This window comes from Cucurbita pepo, chromosome 20 (assembly GCF_057944985.1).
Source record: "Cucurbita pepo subsp. pepo isolate OVF chromosome 20, ASM5794498v1, whole genome shotgun sequence".
NCBI lineage: Eukaryota > Viridiplantae > Streptophyta > Magnoliopsida > Cucurbitales > Cucurbitaceae > Cucurbita > Cucurbita pepo.
In genome coordinates, this window is record NC_141817.1 from 2362122 (window position 1) to 2387604 (window position 25483).

General features: G+C 35.2%; 3 protein-coding genes across 11 annotated transcripts; 1 reads left to right on the forward strand and 2 right to left on the reverse strand.

The window, feature by feature from the left end:
- The first annotated feature begins 1 nt into the window (after position 1).
- LOC111782804 (3',5'-bisphosphate nucleotidase AHL) lies at positions 2-2122 on the forward strand. 2 transcript variants are annotated; one of them, XR_002813193.2, is made up of 4 exons: positions 2-623; positions 762-1449; positions 1539-1924; positions 2031-2122. XR_002813193.2 is itself a non-coding variant. In XM_023663602.2 (3 exons), exons 1-3 carry the CDS (start codon positions 257-259, stop codon positions 1840-1842), a joined length of 1359 nt encoding a protein of 452 aa, XP_023519370.1. In that variant the 5' UTR covers positions 3-256; the 3' UTR covers positions 1843-2021. The 2 variants fall into 2 exon arrangements, 1 of the variants encoding a protein (XP_023519370.1); XM_023663602.2 differs by lacking the exon at positions 2031-2122 and having other exon boundaries at positions 3-623; positions 1539-2021.
- LOC111782805 (uncharacterized) lies at positions 2113-8749 on the reverse strand. 4 transcript variants are annotated; one of them, XM_087120573.1, is made up of 17 exons: positions 8151-8749; positions 7304-7342; positions 7087-7190; positions 6872-6979; positions 6361-6396; positions 6036-6146; positions 5783-5866; positions 5591-5709; positions 5354-5455; positions 4224-4340; positions 4074-4139; positions 3752-3818; positions 3596-3649; positions 3145-3231; positions 2986-3021; positions 2863-2898; positions 2113-2662 (listed from the first exon to the last, which is right to left on the reverse strand). In XM_087120573.1, exons 3-17 carry the CDS (start codon positions 7144-7146, stop codon positions 2525-2527), a joined length of 1221 nt encoding a protein of 406 aa, XP_086976699.1. In that variant the 5' UTR covers positions 7147-7190; positions 7304-7342; positions 8151-8749; the 3' UTR covers positions 2113-2524. The 4 variants fall into 4 exon arrangements, with proteins under 4 accessions (XP_086976699.1, XP_023519373.1, XP_023519371.1 ...); XM_023663605.2 differs by lacking the exon at positions 7304-7342 and having other exon boundaries at positions 7087-7184; XM_023663603.2 differs by lacking the exon at positions 7304-7342 and having other exon boundaries at positions 8151-8748.
- A 4236-nt stretch (positions 8750-12985) lies between these two features.
- LOC111782813 (Transducin/WD40 repeat-like superfamily protein) lies at positions 12986-21807 on the reverse strand. 5 transcript variants are annotated; one of them, XR_015414696.1, is made up of 20 exons: positions 21409-21807; positions 20713-20843; positions 20268-20385; positions 19719-19945; positions 19534-19636; positions 19150-19220; positions 18849-18923; positions 18613-18756; positions 18316-18499; positions 17187-17738; positions 17017-17073; positions 16405-16922; positions 15916-16041; positions 15762-15836; positions 15538-15650; positions 15200-15316; positions 15039-15107; positions 14574-14926; positions 14311-14382; positions 12986-13234 (listed from the first exon to the last, which is right to left on the reverse strand). XR_015414696.1 is itself a non-coding variant. In XM_023663618.2 (18 exons), the coding sequence occupies exons 1-18, from the start codon at positions 21431-21433 to the stop codon at positions 14866-14868; spliced, it is 2760 nt and encodes a 919-aa protein (XP_023519386.1). In that variant the 5' UTR covers positions 21434-21807; the 3' UTR covers positions 14451-14865. The 5 variants fall into 5 exon arrangements, 3 of the variants coding, with proteins under 3 accessions (XP_023519386.1, XP_023519385.1, XP_086976750.1); XR_002813194.2 differs by lacking the exon at positions 12986-13234 and having other exon boundaries at positions 14174-14382; XM_023663618.2 differs by lacking the exons at positions 12986-13234; positions 14311-14382 and having other exon boundaries at positions 14451-14926; positions 16405-16916.
- Between the last annotated feature and the right edge of the window lie 3676 nt (positions 21808-25483).

Sequence of the window (25483 nt, forward strand, 5' to 3'; positions counted from 1 at the left end):
GTGGGTTGTGTGTTTCCAATTGAGCGTTCATGGCAACGGATCACACTAATTCGTCGGAAATTTCTCTGTTCTTCCAGTAAAGCACTGCAATATTAGCCATTAAAGAGGTGAAGTATGAAACTATAAGTACCTAACCCATTAAACTCATCTTACCGTCTCCTTCAATCCGTCCTTTTCCTTTGCGTTTTCCCCTCTTTTTTCAATTCCTCCCCCTTCCAACTTGAAACGTCACCAATCTCTACAATCCACTGCTATTATGCCCTTATATACTGCAAATTTGGCTGCTAAACTTCCACATGGGTTCGGTTTGAGCGGAAGGAGCAGTACTTCCTTACCCAACTATGCAGGTTTTAAATGTTCCTTCTTCTTCCCTTCCACCCACATCCATACTTCTTCCCCTAATCGAACCTATTCGTCTGTTTCTTCATCTTCGTCCATAATGGAAGACCAGAAAAGGGTCGGTCCTTTGGTTTCTGGGTCGGAATCACTTTCTCAAGAACTTAAAGTCGCCGTCGGAGCTGTTCAGATGGCTTGCTTTCTTTGTCAAAGAGTTCAGAGCAACTTGCTTAAGAACAATGCCCAAATTCAAGCCAAGGATGACAATTCCCCTGTTACTGTAGCTGGTAATTTCATTGTTTTCTCTTCTTTGTGCTTTACTCATCCATTTAAGAAATGGGTTTCGATTGTCTATTGCGTTGCGTTCATCCTTTTTGTTGGTAGACATATATAGCGTTCTAGTATTGGAATTTTTTCTCGAACAGATTGGAGCGTTCAGGCAATTATCAGCTGGATTCTGTCAAAATCTTTTGGAAGTAAAAATGTATCAATTGTTGCTGAGGAGGATGTTCAGACTCTTTCCAAGCCTGGGGCAGACCGATTGTTGAAAGCTGTTGTGGAAACTGTAAATGAGTGTCTTTGTGAGGCACATCGTTTTGGATTGGAAAATCCAGAAGGAACCCTCTGTTCTTCCGAGGTGCTCGAAGCCATCAGCCGATGCAACTCTTCCGGCGGTTCAACTGGAAAATTTTGGACACTTGACCCTGTGGATGGCACCTTGGGGTTTATACGTGGGGATCAATATGCTATAGCTCTAGCATTGATAGAAGATGGAGAAGTGGTGCTGGGGGTTCTGGGGTGTCCTAATTACCCAATGAGAAAGGAATGGCTATGTTACCATCCTCGCTACCATAGAATCATAACCAAATTATCAGCTGCAACATCAGATTCTTGGGACAAAGGTTGTGTGATTTATGCCCAGAAAGGTAGCGGTGAGGCTTGGATGCAACCACTGGTTCATGAAACTAAGAAATTGGTATGGCCTAACTCTGCTATACCAATTCAAGTATCCTCCATTGATGATCCAGCATTGGCTACATTCTGTGAACCAGTTGAGAAAGCAAATTCAAGCCATTCATTTACTGCAGGGCTTGCTCATAGCGTTGGACTTAGGTACATATGATTTTCTATTCTGTTTAGGCATTTCAAGGGGTCTGAGTTAAGCTAAAAGAAAACGATAACATGTCGTGTTTTGAGTGTAGGAACCAACCATTGAGAGTGTACAGCATGGTGAAATATGCAGCCATAGCTCGTGGTGATGCTGAAATCTTCATGAAGTTTGCAAGGGCTGGTTACAAGGAGAAGATATGGGATCATGCAGCCGGTGTGGTTATCATACAAGAAGCTGGTGGTGTAGTCACAGATGCAAGAGGCCGTCCACTCAACTTCTCAAAAGGTATGTATTTGGAAGGCCTCGACCGAGGAGTCATCGCTTGCGCTGGAGCCAACCTTCATGACAAAATAATCAGAGCAGTCGACGCAAGCTGGAACTCCTCTTGCCTATGATATTATGGCTTCTTGTATGGTAACAGGGGGAAGAAGAAGAAGAAGAAGCAAAGTTTGGTTTCAACTGCAACTTTTGGGACATGTGAGTTCCACAGAAACTTTCTTATTATTCAGTACAAGCTTGTATTTCTTGTAAAAACCCTGCTTAAATCTTTAGTCTGGAGGAAGCCTTATACTCTCTTTTGCAGCCTCTTCCTGCTCAAGTGTTAGTTTCAAACAATAACCTCAAACAGCAAACTCAGTCAATATTGATATGAAAAATAATACTCATAAGAACAAAGCCATTTGATTGTGTATATATCATATAAAAAACAGACCAGTTGGACGGATTCGCTTACAGTTTCCCAAGGATTTAGTGATATTCTCTTCCAAGTACATAAGGTATGATCAGTACTACAACTATACCAGTAGTTACATATTGATCTTTCTTTTCCTTATTTTCTTCTCCTCACTCACTTTCTTCCTTCTGCTCTGGGGGGGGGGGAAGCTACACAGTTTACATACAAAAGGAAACCCATCTGTGGGGGCAAAACTGAACGCTCAATAATGAAAAAAATAGGATGGACTACCACAACAATTGCAGTATGACAATGATAACATGTGTTGAAAGGAAGTACAACCCTGATCCAGATCAAGCTCAGATAGGATCCTTGCTTGTTGAATACCAATGCCGGCCGCATTTTCATGTTCCTTCTTCATCTTTGGTCAATTTTTCAATGATTTTTTTTTTAAATGGATCGACCCAACTCTTGTCCTCTGCTACCGCTTTGTTCCATCGATTTTTGAAGATTTGAAGTTCCCATGTCGATTGCCTCCTTATCTGCTCAAGTTCATATCAAGCATCAACACTAAATGAGTTCAAGTTCGAACAAATAAAGATCAATATGGTCAGCACACAATGCAACCAACCCCATTGCGAAATAAGCGATTATATGTGATAAAAAAGTGATTGTGTATGTATTGGAACTGGAAATGAGAAGGTAATCTTGGTTCTGATAAGTGACGGGCGAAAAGTCTAACCTCTGTTCGAACATCAGCTGGTGGCAGGCTAGGTTTCTGAGTCAAACAAAAAAAAAAGTACGAGATTTAAATAAGATTTCAATAGACAAGCATCACGGACATAAAGAAATTTTCAATGGTTACCTTTGCAAACTCTGCAGCTTTCAAAGAAGGCCTAGACTGTAAAATGAAGAGGAAAATTTAATGGCGGAAGAGTGAAATTAAGCACATCGAGAACACCAATGATGTGACACAGACTACACAAATCATACAACGGAAATTAAAGTGAGCAATGCAAATTACCTTGCTTCCACCTCCACCCAAAGTCTGTATGCCTTTGTGAACAATATACTGACTATCAATTACTCCCACCTTCTTGGTGCGATCACCCTGCAGAACAAGTTACTTAAGCACATTTCAAAATGAAAGATGAAATGATAAAGGAGATGGCAGTTTCTTAAGTCCCCTAGTTGTTCATTTTAAGCAGTGTCAGCCTTCTCAGTGAAACAACAGGAAAAGCTTGTATAGTCTTCCAGTAGAGAAGGGCCTTCATTATCAGTAAAGGGCAGAGTTTGGTTCTTTCCTTTGCTTATAAATTTTCAATTCTGATATCCAAGTTACCATCAGCACATGTAATTTTGAAACTAGGATAGAACATTCTGATGCCAGTTGGAAACAATGAGCTGATAAAGGTTTGTATCGGGTTGTGAGGTTAGCTATTACATAAGAAATGATGAATATATGGAAGCCTTACCTGTGCACAATAGCCAAGTTTCATATCCATTCCCCATCCATGAACAAGATCATTCTGGACGAAAGAAATAACGTGTTAAAATGAAATGAGGGTGTGTGTGGAAGGAAGAGAGAGAAGGTGTAGCTCTCAAATGGTGAATTAGATTAGGAGAACTACCTGTATAAGATGCCAAGCACAATACCAGGCTGATCTCGAGAATACAGGGGCCATACCTTCTACAAATCTAGAATAGTAATATTTTAGAAGTTAGTTCATTTGCCCATACGGATAGCGAACAGAGACAAAACTCATGCCTGTCATTGTATTTGATAAATTTCTTGTTTTAATTTGATTAACATCACAAACTTGGATTGTTTTTGCTTAATGCACCAGAATATTTGTTTAAATACAGTAAAAAAGGAATGTAATATGTTATATCATAATAGATGAAACAAATAGCATTTGTGAGAAGATTAAGTGCATCCACACAATCACTTACCCAGTGCAAGGTGGCCCCTCACTTTTATCTGTACATTTCGTACTACCTCTGAGATCATAAACCCTTCTGCATGGACTACTAAATGTTAGATAAACAATTGACGTGGATTAAGTAGTGTTTCATGAAGTACAGCTAAAATATCTGTTTTACCTGTGTATCTTCTTTGTTCGTGCACGAATGGTAATTCTATGGTGTATATCAGTCGAATTTGGATCCAATGCAGGCTGAGATATTTCCAGTCCTTCAGACTTTGCGATTTCCAGGTATCTGAAATTTATAAAGTTTTTAGATGAAAAATGAGATATTTCTTCCTAATGTGAGAGACTGAGACAAATAGCAATGTCTAGTAATGTTATGTCTTTTTTTTTTTTTTTATATTATTATTATTATTTTATATATATATATATAAGAAGCATCAAGCAAGGTTATGCGGTTGTAAATAGTTGTGTGTACTCGGTAGGTAAAGGAACAGCACTACATTGGGGAAAGCTAGGAAAGTGCCAAGTAGAATGAGAAGAGACCAGGCCTCTTGAATGCCTCGGAAGTTAATTAGTTCCGGGGAGATTCCTAAAAGTAAGAATGCTAATAAGTAATAGATAGACATTGTTATATGCCTTGAGAAAGGTCATGTGAGATCTCATATTAGTTGGAGAGGAGAACGAAACATTCTTTATAAGGGTGTAGAAATCTCTCCCTAGCAGAAACCTTGAAGGGAAGCCCGAAAGGAAAAACCCAAAGAGGACAATATATGCTAGCGGTGGACTTGGGCTGTTACAAATGGTATCAGAGCCAGACACCGGATGGTGTGTCAACGAGCACGTTGGGCCCCGGAGGGGTGGATTGTGAGATCCCACATTGATTAGAGAGGGGAACGAGTCCCAGCGAGGACGCTGGCCTTGAAGGGAAGTTCGAAAGGGAAGTTCGCTGGCCTTGAAGGGAGTTCCATATTGGTTGGAGAGGGGAACAAAGCATTCTTCACAAGGGTGTGGAACCTCTCCCTAGCTGACACGTTTTAAAAACTTTGAAGGGAAGTTCGAAAGGGAAAACCCAAAAAAGACAATATCTACTAACGATAGGCTTGAGCTGTTATAGGTCAAGCTTGGAAATAAGAATAGAACATTAATATTGACCCAACTCTAACTCTTCATTTTTGTTTTTTAATCCATGTAAACTTGGAACGTAACATTAACGCTTCAGCGACTACAACCCAGAGAACGAATTCAAATAACAAGGAGAGTATTGATGACTTCTTTAAAAGATGAACGAGCTTATTTTTGTACCTTCTCGGGCTAAAATGTTCGACCCCCAAATCTTCATCCCAAAGAAATATGTAATCATAAATGTACACAACTGCCGGTTGCAAAAATCGTTTTGCATACCACCTGAAGAGAATGACAAAAGACAAGAAACCATTTAAACCAAACAGCAGCCATTCTAAGTCCATGTATGATTGGAGAACCCCTAGCAAGAGAGTGGGAAAAAAAATAGAAGGGAAAAATGCAGATAGACAAACATACCACTTGGTTTGGTTTCGCGCAGCTATATGTATCGCGTCATTACTCCAATCAAGATCCCACCATCCATCCACATTGCCGTCATAATGGAAGAGAATAATTGTGAAATTCTCTGGAAGAAACTGAAATGTATGAACTTAGATATAGAGTAATCCCAATAAATATGGTTAATGTTAAATGATAACAAGATCATACTTTTTGCACAATAGAATCAACGTTGTCCTTTTGTTTGATGCCAACTGGAATTGCAAGTAAATTGCGGTTGCTGTAATCCTCAGCCTGAAATTTATACCCCAAGCATGTCAACAGAAGTAATTATTAAATCTTTTAGCAACGCTAAAAAAGGCCTTAATGAAGTCCTAGCAGTATCAAGGTAAGCATCAACTGATAACTACAAGCACACATCCAAGTATAAGCCTTAAGAAACAAAATAGCGATAGAAACCGACCTGTAACCTTGAATTGCTAGTTTCCCAGAGAGGTCTCAACTCCAAATCGGATCTAGCTTCTACTATGCCATGTGGCAAGCCATCCAAGTTTTGATACTCCTCTCCGAGGAGCTAATGGGAAATTTAAAAGAATTTGTTTAGATGGTGATCATTCATTTACAAGGCTCCTTGTTCAAGCAAGTAGAGGAATCAACAGAGTATATTGACTACTGAATAAAATTTAAATATTTTAGATCATCACGAGAATTGTAGTTTCAACCCAGGAACAGAAGGCAGGGAGGGAACCAATATGGTCAAACATGAGCAGGAATGACAAAAAACTTACTCTTGTGTTGTCAAAGGGTTGCAAGGTTGTTTCAATCTGTAGGTAAAAAAAAAAAAACATAAATTACAGCTTCAGCTAAAAGACGAAACTGGATTTGTGCACATGTATGATCTATTCCCTACCGATGAGAACCTTAAAGGTGAAATTTTAGCAGGGGATGAAGTGTATAAAAATATTGTGAGATCCCACATCGGTTGGAAAGAAGAACGAAACATTCTTTATAAGGTGTGAAAATCTCTCCCTAATAGACATGTTTTAAAAACCTTGAGGGGAAGTCAGAAAGGAAAAGCGAGGACAATATCTGCTAGCGGTTGGCTTGAGCCATTACAATTGGTATCAGAGTTAGACAACGGGCGATGTGTCAGCGAGGAGACTGAGCCCCGAAGGGGGTGTACACGAGGCAAGATCTCACAAATATTTACTTGAAGTTGAAGATATTAGAAAGCACCTGGGATATATTACTAAAATATCTAAAGAAATATCAGATTTCCGATGTCCCAAACAAACTTACCTTTGTCTGTTGATATTGGTAATTTGTAGTTCTGTACACAATGAACAGCATTACAATACAAATAACAGCCATAAATTGTAGCTGCTTCATTCTGAAGTGGCATTTTCCCTGCACAACCATCGTATGCGTAAGAAACTTCAAGAAAATCAAACACTGCATAGGCAAAAGGGCACATCTTATTTGAAAAGTTCAAATCATAATTCCAGTAAACCTACCCCATCAGAAAATAGACTCTTTTTTCTGATCAGCATGCCCCATGATTTTGATGGCTTCATAGGCAGCAAAACCTCCTATCTTGATTACATACAGGCCCCTGTAACTACACATAAAGAATATAAAACCCCATCATCAGTACTCCAAGCAAAAATAATCCCAATACACATAAGGTTCTGAATTTCTTCTTCAATGACATTTGCTTAGCAGAAATATCACTTTTATTATCTTTTATCTTCCTCTCCCCTTTGTCTCCCTCTGTTGGTTCAGCGAGAAGAGTCTAAAATTTGATGAGTTTTACAGTTCAAGTGGCAAAACATTTCATAAGTAAGATATATGGAAAAAAGAATTCTGGATAAACTTTCATTGAAACAAAGCATGAGAAGCTTGCACCTCCCTTATCCACTTCATATGCATTCAGTGACAGTCCGAGTATAGAAACGAGCAAGCAAAAAACATTGGGGATCCCAGCAATATATTCCCATACGAAATCATAAGCAGCATCAGAGAACGAAAATTCTACATCTTATGATAATACACACAGTTCATTTAAGATGCTAATCTATAAGGATTAAGAAAGGGGAACAGTAGCAGACTCGTATGAATCTTGCGATTTCTCCCATTTTCCACGAATTGTCAACTATCCCAGATAGATGACGAGAAGCTAGTCAGAGATTCAGCAAACATAGGAAAAAGAAAATCTAGAAGAAGAACACAGAGAAGAAAATAGCTCTACCGTATTTCCAGACTCATTTTGGAGGAGCGAAGTAACACTTCAGCTTAAAGATATGAACAAAATCATTCGATAATTTCCACAAGATCCGATTCTAACGTTATTGAGGGGAAAAAAAATGAAAGAGGAAGCAAACTCAAGAAAACGTAAAGATTAAGCTTGAAGTCCCCATTAGAGACCTAAACTTTGGATCCTTAAGTAGTGCTCCATTCAGAATGGAATCAGAAAAGAGCGCACAATGCAAGGGGACCCCTAATCCAAAAAATGCCCGCCGGGTCCAGATCTTTCCAGAGTGGATTCACATACAAAATACCCAAGAGATTAAAAACTCACCTCCGAGATTCGGCAGTCACAGAGAGCTGTAGAACTCCAGTTGAAGCGTCAAATATAAAGAACAGAAATCCTTGGCTAGACCCAACAAAGGGTCCCCTCCCCCAATGGATCAAAAACAGTGATGAATCACAGAAAACATGAAAAGGGGGAGGAGAGAAAGTGATGGGATGAGCAACAAATAAAAACGACAGGGCAACAGAGCAAGAGAGAGAGAGAGAGAGAAAAGACGAAAAAAAGAAATGTGGAGAGAAGAAGAACGAAATAGTAGGATGCGGCACGTTTCAAGGGAAGAAGACACTTTCCCATTTTGCACCTTTAACTCTTCTCTGCATGTCATTCCACACCACAACACATCACATACACTGCCTGTGCAACCTCACCATCGCCACCACTTTCCCCTCTTCTTTATCTCATCCCATTTCAAAAACCCAATTTGGTAACCAAATTTACCACCCATCTATATTTGCTTTCAATATTACCCCTTTCATTCCAATCCATACCACTTCTGAATCAAACCCAGACCATCCAAGTAAATGCAAAACATGAATTTGGATAATCTTCACTCTTAGATATCCAATCTAGATTTCAAAGGATTGACATCGATTATTGCTGGATCATATCATCTTCACACTAGTTTCCATTTAAAATCCCATTCAAAATTTTAATTTTAGTTTTTTTTATAAATATTTATGGTAATTTAATCTAAAATTTACCTACCCATCAATTAATTGTCACCCACTTTTCCCTCCACTCTCAATCTCACTTTCATTATATTATTCCTTATCATATTTGTTTTTTTTTTTTTTTTCAATTTTAAATATTTCCCTTTACCAACTTGTTGAATTTTGCGTCTTTTTCTTCATATTCCCACACTTTCTTCTCTCAATTATGCTTTAATTAAACCTCAATCTTAGTTTATTATATTGTTTTCTCTATTTTGATTACTTCAAAATTTTAATTAAATTAGTTGATCTAATTTCATTAATACACCATCTACTTCACTGCTTCCATATTCTAATATTTATTAAAAGCATTTAACATTTATAATCAAACGTAAGCTCGTTTCAAAAATCAAAACTCTTCTAAAAATGGATCATTATATCTAATATAAGAATTAGACAAAACTTTTTCCTATCGTATATTTTAATCTTTCTATTTATTAAAATATTTTGTTTAATCAGAAACCTTTTATTTTCGTCTATACCTTTGCATTTTATATATTCATTTAATCAAATTCTCAAATTACTTATTTTGTTTTAAATTCAATATCAAATTCAACCAACATTAATTATAATATAAATTAAAATAAATAAATTAGACCATGAAATCAAATAAGTGTGGTAATTTTTACCCATTAAAAAAAACCATTTCAAATAAATATAAAAAGAAAAGAAAATAATAAATCATAAAAACACTTTGCGTAAGAGAGAAAATTGTCTTGAAATAAACAGAATATACCAAAAATAATTTATCCCATGGAATAAAGAAAAAGTAGAAAAACTTTATCAGCCAACCAAGAAATGACAGCTGGACACCGAATCCTCGACTTCCGGAAGTACCGTCAAAAGCAATATTATTATAATTATTTAAATATTATATTTTAATTTTATTATTATTATTATCGTGACATCAGAGCCCATCGGACCATCGTATATAAATATAATATTCCACGACTAAATCCAACATGATTAGAAAATAAACCACAAAGTATGGAATTAATTACACGATTAATTATTAATTTAACAAAGATACTGTCGGTGATAATTATTATAATTAATTAACTTATTTGTAAATACACTAAAACCGACCCTTTACAGCACCGCCGCCATGATGACTTTCATGTGCCTTCAAAATTAATAAATAATAATTATAATAACGCAAAAGCCCACTTACCAAAAATTTTTAAAATGTTATTATTAAATTTATTTAATTGAGATAATATTAATAATATCGTGTAACCTCGTATACCAGCCACGTGGGTGGGTTACGTGATTAGGCAACAATTCTGCCACGTATGCGAATCATGGACCTGGACACTGTGCGGAAATCGTAGCCGTACATTTTTAATTGGTATCTTGTTATTATGCACGTGATCACACCAGATGACGTTGGCTGATTTTTTTTTTTTCAAAAGAAGAAAATATTTAACGTGTAATCTCATTTCTTTTATTGATTTTGAAAATACATTTACACAATTTTTGTTATCTATAGAAATAATTAAATAATAATAAATTTTGATATACCAAAAAAAAAAATGGAAATCAAATTTGAAAATTTTCGTATATTTGTGAGTAAATGATTTTGAGTGGAAATATATAGTGCTCGTTCTTCTAAGCTAAGTACAATATGATTGGTTACAAGATTTGATTCTCTGTATCATAGCTTTTCTTTCTTTTTTACGAGTATAGTCATAGAAAAGGCATCACTCTTGAGAATTATTGAAAGTGAGTCCCACGTTGATTAATTTAGTGGAAGATCTGGGTTTATAAGTAAGGAATATTATCTCTTTTGGTACGAAGCCTTTTGGGAAGCCCAAAGCAAAACCATGAGAGCTTATGCTCAAAGTAGACACCATTGTAGAGAGTTGTGATTCGTAACCATCACAGTAGTTCCCTGTTCATAGGGACCGTGGAAGTGATTTTAAATTAAATTTGAATGCAAAACAATTACACTAATAATTATAACACTCCTTGAATTAATAAATTATATTGTTTTTTTTTTAATTGAAATTACACTAATAATTATAACGACTCCTTGGATTAATAAATTATATTTTAAATTTGGTAATTACACTCATAATTAACTTTGGTTTTTTTTAATATTGAAAAATCAATTTAGGGTTATCTAATTTTTTTTAAATGGTAAGTTTTATCGAGTATTGGAAAATAAATAAGATGCCAATTATGTTTTTTTTAAAAAAAGTATATTTTAAATTTGAATACCAAACTTTGTTTTTTTAAAAAAAAAATTGAATGCAAAACAATTACACTAATAATTAACTTTGTTTTTTTTTTTTTATAATGAAAAATAAATTTAGAGTTATCTATTTTTTTTTTTTTTAATTTGAATGCAAAACGACACTAATAATTATATCTATTTAAAAAAAATGGTAAGTTTTATCGAGTATTAGGAAAATAAATAAGATTTTAAAAAAAATTACACTAATAATTATATCTATTTTTTAAAAAAAAATGGTAAGTAAATCAATTTAGAGTTATCTAATATATTTTTTCATAATAAAACTTTTACCAAATATAAATTTAATTTATTTAATTTAATATTTAGACTCGAGTATAAATTGATTTTTTTAATTTGATTTTTTTTTTAAAACTTAAAAATTAGATGGCGCGTGCAGGCTTACGGAGGAACAATCCTCGTCCGGAGCTCCGCCGCGACTAGGTTCCAATCGCCAGTACTGTGCCGGAATACGGCACCTACTAGAAGCTCTTCCCACGTATCCCACCTCTTTTCTATCGCCTCCGCTCCCATCTCCGACAAATTTGAACGTATTAACCAACGAACCCTTCCACAACCCTAACTTGACTGCGGAAGCAAAGGAAAGGAATAAGGAGAAGTATAGAATGAGGAAAGTGGTATTCCGGTGTATGAATTAGCGGTTTTGGATGGGTGGAATGGGTATGGTTGTGAAAATTGAGAAAAATAAGGAAATTAGACTTTATATTATTTAAGAAATTTTGGGATAATTATTCTAAGAAATTTTAGGATATTATAAATTTTAGGATATTGTTTTTATTTTTTCTAATTTTTTTTTTTTTTGAATTCATTGATAAATTTGAAAAAGACTCATCTTATTTTATGAGTTCATTGATGTTTAAATATTTGGATTTGGAGACTATTTTGCTGAATCTTGATAACAAACTTCTTGTATTCAGACATTTTTTCAAATCATAGTTCGAGTAAAATTTCTTGAGTAATAGTTCGAGTAAGTCAAACAAAATTTCTTTTCGGTTGAGTAATAGTTCGAGTAAGTCTTGAATGAGCACTTATATTCTATAATCTGATGATCGAGTAGATTCGATTATAAGTTCATTCTATATCGGGCCCGACCGAAATAGGGCTACATTCTAATTATGAGAAGGGGTCATCCGAGCGTATTTAAGTAGATATTATGTTATCCCTACGTCCTTACATTCCATTTAGGAGTAGGAATAAGCTTGATGATACTTTCTTCTCGGTTCCTTCTTCCATAATCTGAGCTCGGAGAAGGAAGAGATAAGAGAGCCCTATAGAGAATGTGGTCAGAAATCCATAATAGAGTCCGACCACAATGACCGAATTGATTATCTTCGTGCATAAGGATACTAGATTACTTAGTATAAAAGATTTTAAAATCACCACAGACCTCCCTTTTTCTTTTCTATTACAATTTCTAGATTATTATACATATGATAATTTTTTAACTTTCCATATATAGAAATAGAAACAGATAGGCTAGGAAAGACATCTCTTATCTCAATGACACCACAGGGATATTAAATGAATAGAATTGGGATATGGATGGAGGACCCTATACACACCACAGGGATATTAAATGAATGGAATTGAGATATGGATGGAGGACCCTATACATATCTATGGATTCTATTGAACAGAGAAATAGCTTTGATTGTCCATCTTTATATATAATAGTAAGGCATCCTCGTGATAATTCGCAGATAACTCACAAGTTTCAATCCACACAAGCACTTGCATTCGTTCGTTATTAGGGACATCCCGAAAACGTCAAAGTCAAAATATGCCTTTCAAATTAAGTTCCGAATTAGTGGATACTGGAGTGGCGATGCATGCGTAAAAAGTAAGAAACTCGTCAAATGTCAGAGGCAAATAGAGCTTTTGCACATTTACATTTTAGTTAATCCATGATCAGGATTTATATAGATACATAGGCCCATGTCATTTGATCCAATAGTGTTCCGTTAGATAGGAATAAATTTGATAAATACTGATAACTCTTAGATAGAGTATTAATCGAAGAATAAAATTCTCTATTCCTTTTTCTACTTCCTCTCCCAACTACAGGATAACCTCGAGGGGTTGCGGGTTTACAAAAGGCTTGTATATTTCTGCACGCACAAAAATAATATTTATACTTAAAACTTCAATTAAGGTGAAATAAGAATATTTTATTGATTCATTTCTAAATTGAATAGAGACGTCGATAAATTAAATTAATATCATTTATCAAAATCCAAGATAGTGTCATATGTGTCTTTCTTTGTCTTCATATACCATATTCTCTACCTACTTAGTTATGTCTTATCCAATCTCTTAGTTATTGGTTACCACAAAAACAAACCTAAAGTAACCTTTGTTATGAATCACAAATCTCTACGATAGTATGATATTGTTCACTTTAATTACAAGCTCTGATATTCCTTACTTCTAAATCCACGATCATTCCCTTAACTAATAAACGTGAGATTCCCTCGCAACATTTCGCAAAGGGTTTCTCTAATCTCTACCATCTAACTCTGTCTAGTGTAGCTCAACTCTTACTTTTTTGGTTACTATAAAAGAAGAGCTAAGCAGAGTTGACGCAACACCTGAGTTGTTTCTATATCAGATATAGTTGTTCTATATCAGATATAGGAGAAGAGTTCAAATATTCATCTAAGAACTAACTAGAATATTAGCTTCAAAATGTGACACAAACAACTAGATTTCATGAGACTAATTCGATGCAACCCATTAAATGCAAAGCATTTTAGAACTCAATACAATCAAGTGCTAAATATTCAGAAGCACTAAGAACCAGCAATGCTTTTAAGCTATGCATATACCATAGCTGCAAGACCCAGAATATGAACACAAACTCTTAAAGATGTATGTCCAACATGACTATTTAGAAGCTCACACCTACCAAAAACTATACTATTTTGCTAATCAATCCAAAAACTACTCATTTGGAGGACGTTTTTTTCCATTGCAGTTTCTATCATGCTACAGAGTTGTTCTTCTTAACACAATATTATAATTTATTCTTTAAATAAAAGTCAACAAACTCTTTAAAGAAACATTTCCAATAATAATAACAATAATCAATTTGTTAGTTTACATCAAAATAACTAGTTTTTAATTAGCTTTTACAAGTTTAAACCCCACATTTTACCTATACAATTCAAATACAAGTTACACATACCTAGTTCTCAAATCTGCGAGCCAAATGCCCCCAAGAATGTGAAGAATCATTGCCTTTGTGCCACTGGTAATGCTACAAGCATAACGTTAACATGTAAAGGAAACTTTTACTTACACAGAAAGGCATATCAGCAACATAAGTTCTATCAAATAGAAACAAACTGATTTCATTATACTCATATATTTGCATTGAATGTCTCCACGCATTACATATATGGATTGCCACATAATTACAAATTGTTGATTAGAGGATACAGACAATACCCGGAATATGAAGAATCAAAATGAGGAGTGCTTCCAACGTTTGATTTCCCATTCGTCGTTGAACGTTTTCTGTCAATATTCTTTCTGATTCGATGTTGTCCTCCACAAATCTCGACATGTCACTTTACAACTGACGAAACTGGAACTGGAAGCAAGCACCCACGAAAAATTGTGGGACGTGACTTGTAGCTTCAACTTGTAAAGGTGTTGCATCTCCACATTCTTTCTATTAGGGGTGTCAGCCTACCTACTTATTTGTGGTTTGCTTGACATTTGGCATAGTGAACGAAACTTAACATTGTTGAAGTACTAAATTCAATTCCTGAGCACTTCTGGCTAGTGAACCACCTCTCCTGCAGCAAAATTATGCAGAAAAAATGAGGCAATTTAGCGATAACGTCCCATTCGGGGAACAGGATTTGAGTTGAGATGTGGACCGACAGATTCCAGAAGAAAATGTTATACCTTACAAATGATGGAAGGATTTTTTGAATCTTTTGCAGGTGGGTGAAGCATTGCTTGCAGCATTGTACCCTGTGTTTGAGTTGCAATACAAGCGGATAACACCAAATTTAGTCTCATTTACATATATTTATAAAGGAAGTGAAAACAAGATGAAAAGTCACCTCTGCTCTGCATGAAGGTCAACACCAACTACTGGAGGTGCTGATACTGCTGAGCTTATAACATGACCAAAAACTGCTACAAGCTTCAATAGAATCTCCATTGACAAACTGGCATGCCTACCGTACCACATAAAATGTAAGCCATAAGAACTTCTTACATCTCAGTAAAATTTCATAGGCAGGAACATAATTTTTAACTGTTGGAATTAACAGCATTTTCAAGGTGCATCATGTCATTGGTATTCCCTTCTGATATAGAGGTTCTGGTTGTCAGTTTGGTCAATATATCTAACCTCAAGATAAGAAACTTTTTACTACTTTACACCCGAGACAATTACCTTTCTATCTTGCTATCCAATAAACCCACGAGTACAGGAAGTAGGCAAGAGAATAAATCTAGAGTTAAGACATCCATCTTCTCAATGAGAACGCTGATCACATCTGCATGCACCTGCATCATGAACTTGTTCTTAGAATGACACATTTGGAAACAGAAAAGATACGAGTAGCTTACAAAATTGAAGGCATGTGAAATAAAAACGCAACAACAAAAGATACGCACAGAATGATCTGGAAGTTTTGTCATAGCATTAATGGCACCTTTCAAGTCATTCCGCTCCCAAAAGTGTCGTATCACCTGTGCAGGACACTCACTGGTATGAACGCAACTTCCAAAAAATGTAAATGGTATTATCTGCATGCTGAAAGAAAATTACCTGCAATTTTGTTAAGCGGGATCGAAGGGTACTTAAGAATACATCATGAGATTGCATCAAGTCTTCAATGACATCCCTATCATTTGCAGAGGTAGAATCTCTTCCAGAAATTTGAGGTTCTCCCTTCTGTTAATAAGCACAAAAAAAAAAAAAAAAAAAAAAAAAAAAAAAAAAACTCTCAATGATTTGGATTGAACAAACCTAACAACTTAAATACGTCTTCATCTGACTTGCGTTTGTCAACATTCTTTGACATTAGCCATTCTCTGCCAACAGCTTAGAAACAATTTTCCAGAGAAAGCACCCAAATTTCTCAATTGGATTGCGTTCCAAACAACTTCAAATGTAACCTAAATTCTAAGAAAACTGATGAGATTCATTAAAAGATCAGCTTGACAATATAACTCTTGCAAAAGGATGCCCATAAGAAGTGCTATAAATTAATGTCATCATATTACGTGGCTTCTTAAAGTTTTATAGTAATCATACCTGAAAATTGTCGGTTTTATCTGTTTTAGAGACACGTGAAGGAATAGGAGTTGTTTTGGCTTCATAGTTATTTCTTGCTTTTGCTTCATAGTTATTTCTTGTTTTTCCTTCATAGTTCGGAGCCGTCCTCCTAGTTTCAGGGGTACGAGGAGGAACCATTACTCGTACTTCATAGTCATTATTTTGTTCTCTTGCCTTTTGAGTTTCAGAGATGTGTGAAGGAATAGCCACTGCCTGTACTTCATAGTTATTTGTTTCTTCACGCGTCTTCTCAGTTTCAGAGACAAGAGAAGATACGGCCACTTCCTGTACTCTACAGTCATTAGTTTGTTCATGCGTCTTCTCAGTTTCAAGGATCTGAGGTGTAACCACCTGTGCTTCAAAGCTATTAGTTTGTTCTCTTGTTTTCTCTGATTCAAGGACAGAAGGTGGTGAAATTGTTGCCTGTACATCATTAGTTCGTTCTCTCCTTTCAAACCTCTCAACGAGACTGCGCGTCCTTCCAGAAACAACTGCAACTGCAAAAATAGGATATAAGCCCATAAAACTCCCACACATTTACTTGACATTTCCTGTCAGTGGAAAATAACTAAGTGGACAACGATGGCAAACCTCCATTTACAAATTTAACAGGATTTGTCCCTTTGCTACTTTCAACTGATTTGTTGCCTGCAAGTTTGGTGAAAATACTATTAACATAAGACAAAAATATATAAACATTTTTAATATAATATGTATATATAATAATATTGCATCCCCAAAAGGTAAGGACAACATCTTACGGCTCTCTTGTTCTGAAGTTGTCTCAGCGGATGGAGAGGGGATTTTTTCAAACTTCTCCTCGATACTAATGATATTAGAATTTGTTCTATGAGAATCTTTATGTGTTTCTTCGGATAGAACACTTGTTTTCAAGTTTGGTTCTGGAGCTTTATTCAAATCACTGGTGGTATGACAGATGCTTACAGAATCTTCAACTGGCAGTCTCTCAAGATCAGCTTTTCTACTTGAATCAACTGATAGTTTTTCAAAATCCATTTTACTATTGGATGGCTTTCTTATATGAGCCGGCCTGAGTAACATTCCACGCCTTGTCTTGGAAAATGTGATAGATTCTCTTACAGAGCTCGGCGAGTCTTTAACCTCAGGACTAGCACAAGGTACAACTGGGGGTTTGTCTCTTGATACTTCATTAGATTTCATTTCTACTCTTGATGCAGGACTTTGCTCTTTGCTAGCATCATAGCTAATCTTCTTTGAATCCAATGCAAATACAACTTTTGGGGAGGTTAAAGATTCTTCCTTCTGTGGTGCAACAGGCTTTCCACCAGTTGCTTTAGAAAAATAAAAAAGAGAATAGAGAATAGATTTAAAACAATGCTTGAAGGCAGACAAACATGCATAAAAATGAGCTATATGTGACATGAAATCATGAATTTATGCTTGTTCAAAATCCTTATGGCAGTCTCTGACTGATCTATCAGAAGTCCGCATCAGTTGGATGGAAGTTAAGAAAACATAGGTTAATTCAGTTCCTGGGTATCAACAAATGATAGAAAACTAAAGAAGCTGGGTGTCAATTCAAAGACTGTTGAGGAAAGTCATACCAAGAGTTGCATATATAAAAAAAAGAGACATACCTATCGAACAAAATGAACCATTGATCTCCTTTGAAAACACAGGAGGTAAATGGAATTGTTTCCCACGCATTTTTTCCTTAGAAAACTTACTATTGTCATGATTTTCTCAGTTTGCTAGCAAAGAAACCTATTGCTAACTCATGGTTGCAGTTAGAAATTTACTGCAAATAATGTTTGGACGCCTAATACTTAAAATAGGGTAGCAGTTCGGAACCTATCATAAAAAAAGTTAACACGACCGCTCCTTGCAGAGCAGAAAACAAGGACTTACTGTCAACGTAAATGTTCTTTATCTCCTTTGTTTCATAATCAGGAGACATAGATTGCAGATTGGAAGTCATCAAACCAGCTCCAATGCTTTTTGAACCTAGACTGTTCTTGAAAGCAGAATTAGATTTCTGATCATTTGGCTCCTTTTGCCCAGATATTGGATTAGCTCCATAAGGCTCAATATGCTGGAAGTAGAAAAGGAGAACTTTCTTTTTTAATTTACTTGAAAGATAATGTGGGTAATTGTAACACAAAATAAAACATGAACAAGCTTCTGAAAAGATATAGATTGGCATACCGCCACATCAGCTACCCAAACCCCAACAGAGTTTCGATAAAATGAGCAACTCAACAGTTTCCCATCATGAATGCAAATGTCACCTAGTGTTGACCATCCCATGTCAACAGAATCATGACAAATGACAGGCTCCCATGAATATACCTACAATATCAAAGAATGGAGATATGACATTAATGGGCCAATAGATGTTTTTGGACGTGGACACATAGTTACGAAGTAGTAACTCTCTTCACCTTCAGACTGTCATCCAGACCAGAAAACAGGGTTCTCCCATCTGGATGGAAGGTGATTGCACGTACTCCAGCAGCCTGTATAAAAGATATGATAATGACATAATTATGGAGGCAGCATATTGAAAATGATTAAACCTTTCGTTAAAAGAGAATATTTGAGAAAGATTCAGCACAAAAATCATTGAAAATTTGAAAACTACTTCACTTTCCAACATGAATATCCAAACCCAGAGGAAGCACAGGAAATGAACATCTATTACAATACTAAGGGAACATGTATTTTTTAGTAGAATAGATATACCTCAGGTCTTGTAGATCCAATCAATTCAAAAGTTTCCAAATCCCAGAATTTTACAGTTTTGTCCGCTGACCCTGAAAATATTTATCATATGGGACACATTTTACTCGGAGAGAGAGAGAGAGAGAGAGAGCAGGTAATATTAAAATGCATAAAAGCAATATGCAAGTATCCTATTTTATAAATGCAAACAGTGGACCAAGAGGCATTGTTATTTGAGATCTGCACATTCTCTTAATTTGATGCTTCTGCGTGGGGGGAGGGAGAGACAAGCAGGAGAGATGCACTTTAACAACTTTGACAGGCAGCATGAAAAACTAATTGCTCTCTTTGTGTTCAAGAAACTTCCCACTTAAGCATCAATTGTTTAATTTTTCTTTCACTCACCTGTCGCAAGAAGAAACTCAAGTGGATGAAAATCTATGGATCGAATAGGCCCTTCATGGAACTTAAAATCATGCATCAGCTTTCCAGCCGTTAGATCCCATACCTATTCAAGAGAAACTTTAAATTATGGCCTTTATATAATGATGATAGAAAGTTACAACATCTACAGTGTGACTCATTGTTACCTTCACAGCACTATCAAATCCACCAGAGACTACCCAGCGACCATCTGGAGTGAACTTGATAGTACTGATGCCTTGAGTGTGCCCCTTGTATGTATGAATACAACCTTTCTTTCTGATATCCCATATTTTTAGATTAGTGTCTCTAGAACCGGATGCAAAGAACTCGCCAAACGGATGAAACTCAACTGCCGTGCAGTTTGATCTGTGACCAGAAAGAGTGCGAACCACTACACTTCAAGAACGTATTAAGAGATCAGAGGCTGTCCACAAAGGAAAGCAATTTTATGGTTTTATGTACAATTGAAGGCAGAAATCTGAACATATGACAAAATGAACAGCGAAAATCCATCATGACAACCATGTTTACTAAGTAGGTCTCATTAACACGACTACGTGACAAAACCACATTATTTCTCTTAGAGTTTATCAAAGTATGCATGCTTTTCACACGTAGTTCTATACGATTGATAACTAACTTATCTAACAATAAATATCAGATAAGAAGTATACATATCAGTCAAAGTGAGAAATTAGTTGAGCAAAACTAACTTTTAGCCTCTTCAATATCCCACAACTTTATTGCACCAGATGAAGCTCCGGCAAGCACCAAAATTTCAGCTGAATCAAAAGCTACTGATTCAACTGGATTAGTATGACCACAAAGACTCTGCACAAAACCAAGATAAAACTCCAAGTTTAGCACTAAAGAAATCATGTTGTGCCCAAAAATAGTCCAGAAAGAATATCAGTCAGAAAATCTCAAGGGTAATGTACAAGCAAATTTTCATCAACAGGGCAAAGGTGAAAAAGAAATTGTGAAGATTGGACATTAGAATGACACCCATCAAATTATACAATTCTTTTATTCAGCCATCAAATAAGTTCATGAATATATACAAAAACATAGGAAACTTGTGAATCTATGACATGTAATGATATGTATCTAACTATCCGATCGAGTACAACGAGATAGAAGAGGAGGCATTCTACCAACCATCAAAGAATTAGATTTTCCAATCGCCCAAAGATTGACTTTATAATCATCTCCGCCAGTTATAAACAGTCGGCAAGCTTTTTTCCCAATTCTTAGACAGTTGACATTTGCTGAGTGTGCTGCAAATTCCTCTAGTTTCAAATACGTCAAGGAAATACTTGAAGTTTTCGTTTCTCTCATGACATTGCATCGTGTAATCAGTAGAAGTTGAAATGAACTCCTTAGCAGAAAGGTTATCTTCTTAAACTTTAAATCATACATAGAACATAAGCGCCCAATAATCTCCCAGAAAATGAAGAAAATAAAAGGAAGATTTTAAATTAATACACCGTCCTGAAGAAAAGGCATTAATTACTTCTAGACACACCAAATTAATAAAAACAACATAAATCTTATGCACACCCAAAACAAGAAAATCGCAAATTATAAGTCAAGCCCTCCTCTTACATTTTCCCAACATCCAAAATGAGCATCCAAATCCCTAAGGCTATCAATTCTGTCCTAAAATAGGTTAATGCTTCGATTGAAGGAGCTTCTGAGCTCGCAAGAAATCTGATCCCAAATTTTCCGCGGAGAGGGAGGAAAAAAAGCTAAAATGATTGAAAATCATCAAACAAAAGCTAATTTTAGCTGAACGTCAGAGCACATAAATAAAGAAAGAAAGAAAATCGTAATACTAAAGATTACAAAGGATACGTAGTTTATATCCACGCTTCGCCATTGTCCACAAGAACTAAGAATCGAACCCAGCTCGGAAGTAGAAATAAGATCGGAAAATCGAAATCCGGGCGGTGGGCGACTAGATTAAATTCGCTTGGAACCGAAATTGACTTGTGAGGAGCAACGAAATCCCAAGCGCGAAACAGAAGTCGCCACTGGAAGAAAGAAAAAGCCACCGTGAAAGATCAAAAACTTGAACTGCAATTCAGCTCAGATTTGGGATTACAGTGAAGGAAAAGTTGTGGGCTGAAACGGTAAAATGAAAATAAAAAGAAAGAGAAATAATGGTAGCTTGCTTTTAGAGATGGGAACCATATAATTTCTCAAAAGGGACCGAAGAACCAAAAACTTCTATATAATTGACCTATCAAATTTTTAATATCTATATACACTATACCTATATATATATATATATATTTACTCGTGAGTGAAATTTCATTTCTACTCAGAGCTAAACACGGTTGCTCCTCATTCAAACACGCCTGTAATCATTCCCTATCGACCGTCCGAGTTTTCCTCCAGCATTATGAGCATCCGTCTTCGAATCTCCACTCTTCCTGCATCCATCTTTGATCAAATCTGGGGTTTTACACGTTTTTATCTTTAGTTTTAGCGGAAAAAAAAAAGGTAATCATGTAATAATTCATGTATGTTCGTTAGGTTCATACCCTAATCTATATCTGATCGCATGCGGGGGGTAATTACGAAATTTCACTCCCCAAAAAGCAATTTATAAACAAGTTTTTTTTGGCTTTTGGGTCACTTCGAACGGCTGTTTTTTTTTTTTGTTGACCATAATACCCTTCTTTTATTCTCCAACGGAAACCATCCCCTCCTCAATTTGGGGTTTCTGGTCATGAATAATGCGGCGTGTCAACCAAAAATTTAGGTCCCTATATCTTCTCACGACTCATACATCTAATATATTTCCTCGTATTTAATTTCCTGGTAATTATTTTTTAAATTTTAATGCACATTATTTGGATATACCGGAAACCTGTTTCTGTGGCTTTAAAAATACATAACAAAGACTTATGTCAAAATCACATGGTTGGCTGTTCATTTCAGTTTGAAAAGGCCTGTGTGCTAATTCTCAGTTAGTGAAATGCATAATCAAGCAAGTATAGAGATGTTTAAGGGGTGGAGCAGGATAGGGACAGGAAAGCCTTCTCCGTCTCTATCTCTACCATGTACTTCATTCTGTTTATAAGTGATGAATACTATCTCCATTGGTGTGAGGTTTTTAGGGAAGCCCAAACCAAAGCTACAAGAGCTTATCTCATGACAATATTATACCATTACGGAGATCCGTAATTTTTAAGACGAGTTATCCATGAATAATTTTTTTATTTATTATTATTTAAAAAAATATAGTTATTTTAAAGTTTTCGAGTAAAAAATCATAATAAATCAATATATGTAATATTTTAACCGCATAATTTATAAAAATTTAAATTTTAATATTACGGGATTTTTAACAATTAAAAAAAGATCTATAACATAACAGAGTCAAAATCCCGTCCTTCACCTATGTATCTAATGGATAAAAAAGGTTACCACTCCCTCTCCCATTCTCCGTGTATAAACGGAGAATCTCCTTGCAATTTGAGATCGGTCTCTACCGGTAAAATGGATATCTTGTAAACAAACAAATTAAATATACCCGGAATTAGTCTTATAAATTGGGTTTAATTAAGATAGAGACATATCTAAGGGAGCCTATTATTCAGTCAATTTATAAATTAATTTGCCTAATTATATATTTACAATATGTGCTGCATGTTCAGGTTTCAACGCGGAGAGAGAGGAGGCGCTACAACGTGGACATTTCCTTTTTTTTTTTTTTTTTAATCTTGATCTGATAAATCTCAATAATATATTTTTTTAATAAATAAAGTATTACCAACTAAGTTATTCTTTTTTTGACAAATAAAAAAACAAAAATTCTTCAGCTTCTAAAAATAAATAATTTATGGTGAAGGATGATGACGACACACGACAACGATGTAACAGCTTTCAATAATTTAAATGAATTCTATTTAGACAGTAATAAACATGTTAATCAAAATATAAAACTAATTATATAGTTTAGGATATAATTTTGGATTAATTATCAATCATAAGAGTACATAGATTTGTGTTGTACGGTAAAAACTTTGTAGAAATTATAACAACGTTAAATACGCAATTAAAAAGTAATTTAAAAAAATTAAAATAATTATAAGAAAAAGGTATATATAATTTGATTAGTGTGTCAAATGGATTAACGTTGGGCCTAAGGAATTGGGCAAGCCAAATCGTCATATGGGCTCAATTGGATGGATTAATCATATATGACTCTCTATGTGTTTCATGGCGATATGGTCTCACTATATGACCTCGATATTTTCATAGTAATATGATCAAGGTTAAGTTACGACATTTAACATAATTGCATGTGTTTACATTTTTCGACTTCAATACTTAGATTACTTATCGGATATTCTATAATATTCAACATTTTTTCAAAAACGATTTCATTTTAGGTTATAAGGCGGTTGACGATATCTACCATAGAGCTATGGATTAAATCATTAATACCTGTTGCATCCCCAAAGCAAAGCCATGAGAGCGTATGCTTAAAGTGAACGATATCATACCATTATGGAGAGTTGTGTTCTTCTAACAATACCTTCCACATTTTATTGTCAATTTTTTTTTTTTTTTCCAAAAGTAATACCATGTAATTCATATTGTACCGACTCAAATTAAGGATTAGAAATCAGGTCGTGAAAGGTGTGGTAGATGGTAAGTAATCATGAAGAGCTTGAGAAAAAATGATTCCAAGTAATTATTTGAAGTTGGCTCTCCACGTGACATTTTTATTCGTTGTCCTTCTCTTCACAAATACACCTATTTTAGATCCAACATAACTACTTCAACATGAATGTTATGAACTCGGTCTAAAAGTGTTCATACAAGTTATAGATATAGTTCTTATTTATATACTAACAATTTTTTTAAAAATGAAAGATTATACTCTCGTTTCTAAGTCAAATCATTAACTTTAGTATAGTGGAACATTTGTCCTCTTGGAACAAAGGGAAATATGTAATGAAACATTTGATGTCGGGAAGGCAGCCAACATCCCATCCCATCGGGTGACATGGCCTCTCATAAATCCAAAGAATTTCTGTCCCAAAACACTTGCCTTCCTTCACTCACACTCATTTTCTTCCTATTCCTCAATAATGCCTCTCCTTATGTTCTTTCTTTTGTCTTCCATTTCAAAAAGCGACTCGAAGGGAAGCAATTGGTAAAGATTTTGGAGTTCCATCTATCACTTTATTTTGAAAGACCACATCGACTCGACATTCACCATATAACCCTTAACAAGAGTTTAGTGCAACGAATGTCTTGTATCTATGAAGAAAAACTTCTCTTTGCGTCCAGACCCATCCCTATTCTAACTTTTCGAAGCCTTCAATAACACGACTGAGACAACGATTCCAGAGCTAAAAGCCCAGTAACTCAATAAAATTTGAAAATATTTCTCAATTAGATTGAATAAAATGATCCAACTGTGTTGGAGGAATAATGTTTAATGTGGTAGAAGGAAAAGGGGGGTGGAGGCATAATGAGGCACATGGAGATGACCCAAAGTGCCTCTTCCCATGCACATGCCAACGCTCAGTAGGCCATTACCAAGGAGTAGGAGCATCTTTATGTAGTTTTCTTTTTAATTTCTTCCATTATGAATGTAATAATAAATGCTTAATTATTATTCCACATATTTTCTTCCTTCCTTTAATTTTTTTTTTTTTTTTTACTAAATTATTGGAGAAATTTGAAGTAAAATCTTCCATTTTAGGCCTTCACATCAGAAAAAAAAGGGAAACAAATCAACCTATTTTTAATCAATTTAAACAAAATTAGTATTTTCTTATATGGACAAGAGTATCCATGAAAATGTTGGCAAAAAAAAAAAAAAAAAAAAAAGGTTTTTTTTCCTACTAAATATTTAAAATTTTATTTAAATTCCATAAATAAAAATAAAATTTTAAATTGGAGT